This window comes from Etheostoma spectabile, chromosome 17, assembly GCF_008692095.1.
Source record: "Etheostoma spectabile isolate EspeVRDwgs_2016 chromosome 17, UIUC_Espe_1.0, whole genome shotgun sequence".
Taxonomy (NCBI): Eukaryota; Metazoa; Chordata; class Actinopteri; order Perciformes; family Percidae; genus Etheostoma; species Etheostoma spectabile.
Window position 1 is genome coordinate 14,367,967 of NC_045749.1, and position 9,302 is coordinate 14,377,268.

At 39.1% G+C, this 9,302-nt stretch overlaps 2 protein-coding genes across 29 annotated transcripts in view; both read right to left on the reverse strand.

The window, feature by feature from the left end:
* The window catches only part of zmp:0000000760 (collagen alpha-1(IX) chain), a 17,760-nt gene extending 14,081 nt beyond the window's left edge, over nucleotides 1–3,679 (reverse strand). The window contains exons 1-3 of the mRNA XM_032541465.1: nucleotides 2,546–3,679; nucleotides 1,931–2,029; nucleotides 685–808 (exon numbers count right to left, since the gene is read on the reverse strand). Of these exons, the coding sequence (XP_032397356.1) occupies nucleotides 685–808; nucleotides 1,931–2,009 (203 nt within the window). The 5' untranslated portion in view covers nucleotides 2,010–2,029; nucleotides 2,546–3,679. The remainder of the gene's footprint in view (nucleotides 1–684; nucleotides 809–1,930; nucleotides 2,030–2,545) is intronic.
* Nucleotides 3,680–3,907: 228 nt separating this feature from the next.
* Nucleotides 3,908–9,302, reverse strand: part of dst (dystonin) — a 108,458-nt gene continuing 103,063 nt past the window's right edge. For 9 of the 28 annotated variants that reach the window (XM_032541435.1, XM_032541434.1, XM_032541446.1 and 6 more), the window contains 5 exons: nucleotides 8,239–8,352; nucleotides 6,736–6,926; nucleotides 6,396–6,506; nucleotides 5,688–5,814; nucleotides 4,718–4,974 (listed from right to left, as the gene is read on the reverse strand). In XM_032541435.1, the coding sequence (XP_032397326.1) occupies nucleotides 4,718–4,974; nucleotides 5,688–5,814; nucleotides 6,396–6,506; nucleotides 6,736–6,926; nucleotides 8,239–8,352 (800 nt within the window). Of the gene's footprint in view, nucleotides 4,975–5,687; nucleotides 5,815–6,395; nucleotides 6,507–6,735; nucleotides 6,927–8,238; nucleotides 8,353–9,302 lie in introns of all 28 variants that reach the window. The other 19 variants (XM_032541433.1, XM_032541431.1, XM_032541445.1 and 16 more) reach the window with 9 other exon arrangements.

Below are 9,302 nucleotides of genomic sequence, written 5' to 3' on the forward strand. Positions count from 1 at the left end.
TGCTAAACAAATAAAGCTGCCTTGGCTTGCCTATGGATGAGTATGTCATACAACCCCACAACGCTGCATCCATTGAAAGGTTTTGAAAATTAAAAAAACAACAACAAAAAGAGTCTACAGCCATGCCAGCAGCGCTTCGAGGCACAGCAGAAGGCTATGTTGATGTTAGCTTTATAAAGTAACTTAACACCAGGCTAAAAAAATATATTGTTTTGCTGCTACTCTGCTCAAAAGTCTTTTTCGCCTCTGCCCACATGCAACAACACTGAGGGTGGGGAGTGCTTTGTTGCACCTGTAACCACACCCAGCAGTGATGTCACGGTGTACTGACTAGTGATGGCCGAATGAAGCTTCCTGAACCAATGTCTTTATTTTCTGAGTCCACTAGATGGCGCTCTCTGTTCAACAATTGGTTGAGAATGTACTGAATTGTGATGCCTTAAGCCTTTCTCTTGTGAGAAACCAAGGGCGTCATCTAGTGGGCTCAGAAAACAAAGACACTGGTTCAAGAAGCTTCATTTGGCCATCACTAGTACTGACACACCACACAATTATATCACTGCCACCAGGTGAGAAGTTAAACTACTGGAGAGAAACTACGTTTTCAGGTGTTGTTAAATTACTCTTAAATCAGTTTTCAAGCTTCATTAAAATGAACCGGGCTCCGGCAGCCTAGTACTGTACCTCATGGATCTCCGTAGATGGATGGAGGGGTTGACACGGTAGGCCAACACCTCAGGTTGAGAGCCGTCCACTCTCCTCACTCCTCTGGACTCAGGCACATGAAACTCCTCGAGCAGATCAAAACCTCACAGCACAAACACTGAGCTCAGTTTGACATCACAATGAATTATCATCAAAGGGTGCTGGACAACTTCTACATTTTACATCATTGCTGATATCACTGATTTTCTCATTTTTAAATAGTTGCATTACTCATTGTCATTAATAATGCTATTTAATCTCTTCACAGGTACAATGAGGTAATGTTAATGGGTTATGAAACCCATTAAGAACAAGGCTGTTTATTTTCTTTCAGGGGTGGATTTGGCTACTGAATTCTAAACACTGGACGCTTTGTACTGCAGTTTGAATGAGATCAGCATGGCTGTGGTGTCTCCTGTGAGGTTAAAACATGTGGGTGAAAGTTAGTGAAAGATTCTTGATTATAAGTGTTTTGACTCATGTAGAAAATCACTGAAAAAACCTATAAAACCTGCTACCTGCTACCTGCTATTGTTACATGTTAACAAGTTTCCCGTTGATGTTGAAATCACCTGCTGTCTAAAATCCTTGCACAAGTTTAACTGCCATGTATCACAGTCCAGCAAAACACATTTAAGACAACCTAAAAGTGACGTGCAGTTTACATTGAAAATAGATTACTACTGGAATTATTGTTGCTCAGTTTTGCTCATACTATTTCTGACTGTTCTGTGTCAGTGTGGTAGGACACCATAGGTAGAAAAAAACATTGTGCTAATTTATTTATGGTAACAGGGAGACTCAGTAGTTCAAAGACTCTGGGTTTCAAAGTTTCAGCTTAACCCCCGGATGACCGCTTGACCTCTTAGTGTCCACATATGCACTGGGAGTAGGACATACGATACTGGACTGAAAGACTGCTGTGAAGACAAACAATGGACTAGGAACAGACAAACCCTGACATCTGCTGGTCATGGTGCAGCAGTACAGTGTTCAACCTGGAAAACTATAGCCACATCAGATAATGTGATTATTTTCAATAATGTGTTATTTGTTATGTTTTTTTCTAAAAGGAAAATGCCTCCCTGAGATTAGAAATCTCTGTTACAGGAGAGAAAACACAGTCCAACAATACAAAACCATAATGTGCGAGGGATGATCCAGTGTTAAGTGTCATTTTTTATAAATAAGTCATTAAATATGTATGAAACAAATGAAAACTTACTTGGCAACTTTTGACATTGGGTCAGTCCCAGGAAGACAAAGAGTGCTGCAAACACCAGCATTTCTTTGCAGGATGGCATTTTCAAGAGGCTATAAGTGCCTGCAGTAGAGCAATTCAATTCAACAGTAACTTAATAAAATCAGATTAACCAATATATGAGGTTACGCTAGGTTCTTAAATAGATGTCAGGCACTCAAATTAATACCAAAACTATACATTTTGATGCATAAATGTTAAACATATAGAAAGAGTAAAAAAAACTGTAATGCCACATTTCTTGGCCTAAACAAATGGTATATCAAATCTAAACTGGTAAAATTGTCTGTTTCATGTCCATATCAAATACATAATACAATATCAAACATTTAATGTATTAGTACTTCCTAGAAAAAGAAACATTAAAAGTTGTGTCACCAAATTGATTTGCCTATACAAATATTCTTAGGTTTTACCAAAATAGAGAAACACAATTACACTAATCACTAAATAACATACAGCTGATTAAACCACATTGTTCTTCTTTTTGATTATCACCATATACAACCCCAATTTGTATCAATATGTATTAAAAGAATTAAGAAAAAATGGTTGAGAGAGAATGTTGTCATTACTCACATATTCCTGAAAAAGAAAACTCCTGCAGATTGGTCTTTTCCAGTTCCTGGTGTGAGGATGTATCCCGTTCTACAGTGCCATCCCAGGCCCAGTGTTGAGCTGAACAGGAGGACCATTCAAACTAGAAGCTCTGGGTCTCAGAGGAACCTGATCCCTGAGCTCCACTCCACCTTTGGTCCCCAGGGGATCTGTCTCTTCTCATAGGCCAGTTACACCTACAGTCACTACAAGTCCACTAAACTGAGTCATCATCACATAAAGGAAATGTAGGTGAACATACTAGGGCCTATATGTAGCTATTGAAAGAAGAAAATAAGTAAAGTTGAAGAAGAAGAAACCTACACTTTAGCAAAGTTTTGTTCAATGCAGCTCCTAAAAAAGTATTGTGTACTTTACTGTGCAGTACGTCTCTTTACACATCCACTGGCACAGTTAGAAAGAAAAAGACTTTTCTGTGGTAAAAAAAAACTATAAGTGCTTCAGTTTAATGTTCATTTCAGACAGCGTTTTGCCGTCAGCAGAGTCTCACTGAGATAACGATGCAGTATGTCACAGCTAAACAAGAGATGCTCTGCAAACATTCCACCCAGAGTAGACCACACCTTCGATCTAAACCTCCACGCTGCATCTAACGACCAGGCTATAGGGACACTGTGGGGAAAAAAAAGACTACTGAACAAGAACAAATATACAGTAGATGACTGCTTCACTATATGGACGGGACAGGAGCTACTGATTTTAGTAAACCAAGGACTTTCTTAAACCTGTATGAAGCACCATGGCAACTCATTCAATTACTTCAGTTCAGCAGCATGAAAGAAAGAGACATGGGAGACAGAGCGAGGGACAGAGATGAGGAGAAAATAAAACCAGAGTTCGGCAGTAACGCTAACCCTAACATGTTCACAATGATAGTGCTAACATGCTGATATTTAGCATATGTTTACTATATTCACCATCTCATTCAGCATGCATGCATCACATTTGCTAATTGGTCTTTTGGTCATGAAGAAAAATAAAGTTTCGACTCGTTGATGGCACAAAATGACAAGTTCTGGGATCAGTAGGGTGTACAATCTCTAGAGTAGAGATATTTGAGATATTTTACTGGATGTGCGCTAGACGGGATCACAATCATGATTCATCCATCAAGGGACACTTCTCGCTAAAAACCCAAAATTTCAACCTAGAGGTGGCGCTAGAGGAAACATCTGAATGTCTGTACAAAATTTCCTGGCAATCCATTGAACAGTTGTTAAGATATTTCAGTCTACAGCACGGACCGACTGAACAACGGACAGACTGCTGCTAGCACAGCTAATAAAAAGAGCTACAAACAGCAAAGCAGAGAGGATTCTGGGGTCCATACCAGTTGTGGGGGGGCTTTCTGCAAGCAGGTTTATTACAAAGTATTGTTACAGTGACAATTTCAGCTCTACCGAAATTAACCATACATTGACATGGATGCATAAGAGAATGTCTACGTGGAGAGGCACCTCTTTAAGGTCAACGCACACACTGCTGTGACGTGGTCAAACAAAAGAGGGACTGCACAAACAAACAGGACTTAAAAGCTTCATGATTACGAGGTTTTTGCTACTAGCCTTAAATAGTGTTTTTCAAAGGTTTCTGCAGTGCTTACTGGGGTTTTATTGTAGTATATTGCATTGCCCTTTAAATGCATGTTGGCAGTATACCATAGCACTTAAATAGATAATTGCAGTGTCTTAAATGGTACCATAATGCACCATCTACTCCAAACATCAGCCAACAAATTACAGTACATTCAGTAAGCGCTATCAGAGCACTATCCCACGTGTTGCCCTTCATTAGTGTGTTTATCAATGTAAGCAAACCTTACAATGTAGTCATTCCCAAGTTTTCTAGTGTTCGTCAAACCTCTACAGGTTTTTGCATCAATAAAATAAAATACGATAAAAACAATTTGACATGATTCACAAAAATAAAATACATTAAAAACAAATACACAAGGCCATTAACATTCCATTCTCACATAATATTAAACCATATTTCCTCTCAACAGAATATTTTACATCTTCGCAAACAATTTAAATAACACTCAACACAGTCTTTTAAGTTAGATATCTCCAGTGTCCGTTACGTGTTTAGGGTGCAACTAGCTCCTGGGTTGTTTGCTTTCAAGGCCACTGACTATCGCTTGGATCCCTTGGCCAGTTTGCTTGTAGGAGTGGTTCTTCTCTGAGGAGTGGGGATCTTGGAGGGTTTTCCTCCGCGTTGACGGGATGCAGAGCGCGGCGTCGCTCGGCTTGAGTCACCGACTGTCTCAGATGCGTCTGAGCACACAGACTGGATGTCTGAGATGTCAAAGTCAGAGGCGTCACTTCCTCTGCGACTGCTCCCTCTGCTCCCAGCTTTACTTCCAGGTCGGCTTGGATTCTTTCTCGGCTCTAAAAAAAGATAAAATCAAGGACAATGATTAATGAACTAAACAGTGGAGTCAGTGTCAATGTGAACATTCTGTTGCTAGTAGCAACTGCTACTTTCACAGTAGCAGTTTAACTGCTAGCCCGATTTGACCTGGTCTTAAAATAAGATTTGAGTGATCAAATCACAAGTGGACAGCTCTAAGTACAGGTACAGATTAACATCTTTTATTCGCCCTTCATGGATGACTATCAATGTGCACTCAATTTCTAACTGCCGGTAGTTATTTCAGTTTATTGTTAACTATCTAATCAACTAGTCAACTATCAAAACAAATGCTAGTTGTCTGAGGCTAATGTGTTGCCTTCTGGGTACAGTAAGACATTGATTTGCAGTCACTATCATTGAATCTGTAGTCTTTTATCCAATACTGTTTTGCGATGTTTGCAACACCTTCAGTTGCCTGTGGGTGACATCTCAGATGCTCGACCTATCATTTTCTACAGTAGGCTACAGACTAGAAATCACTCCTTAGACCTCTGAAAAGGTTTTGGCAATCTCAACATGTTTTATTTTATTATACATAAAAATGGTTTGTTCTTCATCAGGGGCCACATTGTTTTCCTTCTTTTAATTCACACACGTCTGAAGAGCAGCGAGTCAGCCCCAAACAAAAGACAAAAACATTATCTTTAAAATATGATGAAAAGAGACACGGAAGTTGCTCTCTACTCACCCCCTATTGTCTGTGTTCGAGCTTTCAGTACAGCAGCGCTGATCAAGGTTCCTTCCTCAGCAGACTGAAAACCTTTGCCTGACAAGTACCCAGGAAGACGTAATTTGCTGCCTTGAACTGGTGTACTCTGCAAAAGAAAGAACTTGGATTTCTTATACTTAATAATCGATGGGAGTAAACTGCACAGTACAATGACAATGTTGTAGAAAGCAGTCGATATTAACTGAACAAGAACAACAAGTTTTACCAGAAAGATCTAAGTTCCTTGTTGAGTTAGTTTGAAATTTGACAAAAAAGACAACTTGGGAATGTATTTTGAAAGCAGTTAGTATTTGGATTATATGTTACACCTGTTGTTAGAAAGTCATTAAACACATGCATATACATTACATATAAAGTAGTTCATAGTATAGTGGCATTAAAGAGACAGATATGTTTGTCAAGCAAGAATGAAATATAGCCCATTAGTAATCAAAGAAGTTATAGTTTATAGACCCAACTAAAGTCTGCAGAATTAAACTGGAAATCAGCTAAATCTAAAATATATACCACTGACAAATACACCAACTAGGAGCTCTATCGAGGCTTATTGGTAACATATAAAATAAATGTATGTATATTTGTCTCGGTTTTGATAATCATGCAGTGGATTTCAGTTGGGTCATAAATCTGAAGCATCCCACATACGATTATACTATATGACTATACCTCTGAGGATGACCCTTGGCTCCCAAAGGAGTCTGATGATTTAAGAGGAGTGGAGGGTTTGCTGTTTGTAAGCCAGGGCTTATCATAATTGCGGGTTATGTGTTGGGGAGTCTGGGGAACAATGGCAAATTGAAAAAACAAAACAGACATGGATTCACAAAGCAAAAACTACTAGAAACACTAGATGGAAGAAACACAAAAATTAAGCAAGAATGTGATCAAATCATGTAAACTGAATAAATGAAGGCAGATAAATGAGAGGAAAATCATGGTGGGGAGTGATCAATCGTCAGTGACAGACAACCAGAACTGGCTCTCCCAGCAGACTGGAGCTTCTCACCTTGGGTGTACTGGTCACTACTGTGTTTGATGGGACCGCACAGCTCTGACTGGAGGTGGATCTGTTGGGAGAAGCTCCTCGAGATGACGGCCGGGATCTCCGACCTCTGTAGCGGAAGCTCGCCATCACCTGAGTGGTTCCCTCCGGGAGGATGAACTTCTCTCGCAGCTCTATGTTGGTCCTGCCTTTAGCTAAGAAACAACACTCCAAATGAGCCATATTGCATAAATACAACTGGGATTAGTGAGTTAACACTTTATTTTCCACTTTAAATCCCTAATTTCCTAGAAATAACTATGGAGCTTGGTACTAATTTTAGGTAAACTAGACATTTCCTTGAAAGAACTCCTCCATTTACACCCAAGCAAATAACGATTATTATTATTATTATTATTAGACACTTTATTCTTCATACATGTTGAATAGTTTGCTTGGCTGTGGAGAAATTTCACAAAATTACATTTTGGCAACTAAAGGTATTTGTAGGCTACACTAAAAAAATAATAATAATTAAATTAAAATAATTATTATTAATGAATTGGAAATGTAAAAATGTAACACTGTCACTGTTTTTGCACTTAGCACCACATCACATAGTTATTTCCAGAAAATATCTAAATAACTAACATGACTGGGAAATGATTAGGGAAATATATAATGTATGTATGATGTATAATGTAATAATAATATATGTTACCACGATGGGATTTTACATAAAGCAGAATATTTAAAACGAATTTCAAAAAAGTTGGGATTTGAATACTGAATAAACAATGAAAACCCAAGACTCATGCTGTTTGACTTCTCATCCATACTGTGGGTTAAACGTTTTCTTTCTCAACCAGCAACACTTCATTGTTTGTTTGGACTGCAAAACAAATGGTGAAAGGATTCAAACAAACCAAAGTGTGCCCAAACACTCCCACGCCAAAACAGCCCAAATGAGAAAAATTACAAAACCAAGAAATCATAAACTACACAGAATAAACCAAACAGACCTTGCACCAATTGTGTGAAAAACAAACCGGCCACTAAGCCACACTGTAAACAAAGTAAACAGTGAGGTGAATACTGTTTCCATTTTGTTATATCGAGACATCTTCAACATTCTCCCCAATGACAATGTTAGTTCAGTTTTATATTTACAGGTAATATACTGTATTCAGCTAAGCATCTCTTGAACCTCTCATAGGGTTTTTGTTTGTTTGATTGTCAAGCAAACCTGAGAACTGCAAAAGAAGCACGGCTGAGAACCGCTCGCTTACATGCTGAGAGTCAAAAGAGCTCATCTGGTGCTACAAGTCCCAAAATAGTGCCTTTAGAGAAAGTGACAGCACATAAAACAACTGCATGCATGAAAACCAACCGGAGTTGAATGACAGTTGATAGTGAGTGGAGTTTGTGAGAATGCCATTCACGATGAGCACTCACACACAGCTATGGTAGACCAACACACCGAGACCAACACAAGCAGCACACACTCGGATGTGCAGACACACATACCACTGGTGGTTTCATGGAGCAAGGTGAGATAGTGTGAGATTTGCCAACCTATAGGAGACTGAGTAATTGAAGAGTTTGATTCCGAGCGCAACATTTTGCTCCCATGGTGATGAACTAGAAGAAATGATATCATGTTCAGCAGGAGGAAGGTTCAGCAGGAAATACAGAGATGTATCATTAATACAGAACATATCAGAAACAAGCAGATTACATAAAGCTTTTACAAAAGATGTGGGCACAGAGAGGACTGGTTCATACTGATATTCATCTCTTAGGCGGTGATCAGAAATTGTATTGCGACTTGGCCTTATATCTTGGAGCTAAAAATAACTCTTTGTACTTTCAATGTTCATGCCTAACAACATATAACAAATCAACTAGAAAATAAAACTACATATAAGAGATAATTTGAGTCTTTCTGTGTTATTTCACTCAGTTTTGACTGTTATTTAAATTTTTTCAAGCTCAGTTTACAGACGAGAGAAGAAAGTAAATAACTACTAACATGATTCCAAGGTATATTATAAATAGGTATGAACAGAAAAGACAGTCACAGTGGTTGCTTTCACTTATATTCAAACCATAGACTAGACTCTTAAAAAGTCCCATGGCATGACAATTTCACTTTATGAGTTTTTTTTAACATTAATATGCATTCCCCCAGCCTGCCTATGGTCCCCCAATGGCTAGAAATGGTGATAGGTGTAAACCGAGCCCCGGGTATCCTGCTCTGCCTTTGAGAAAATGAAAGCTCAGATGGGCCAATCTGGAATTTTGACCCTCATAAGGTCATAAGGGGCAAGTTTTCCTCCCCTTTCTCTGCTTTGTCTGCCCAACATTTGGCCCACCTATGAGAGAGAGACATCATGGCTTTCAAACAAGCAAAGTGGCAGTTGGTCAAGGCCACACCCCCAGCCTCCACCTTGCCCCCCCGCCTTTCTCCTCCTCAAAAGCTACAGACTCAGAAATGGCACATACTAAGGAAAGCTCATTGTGGGACTGGCTCTAGTGGCTGTAATTCTGCACCATGGCTCAATTTTGGGAAAGAGACTTCAGATATGGTA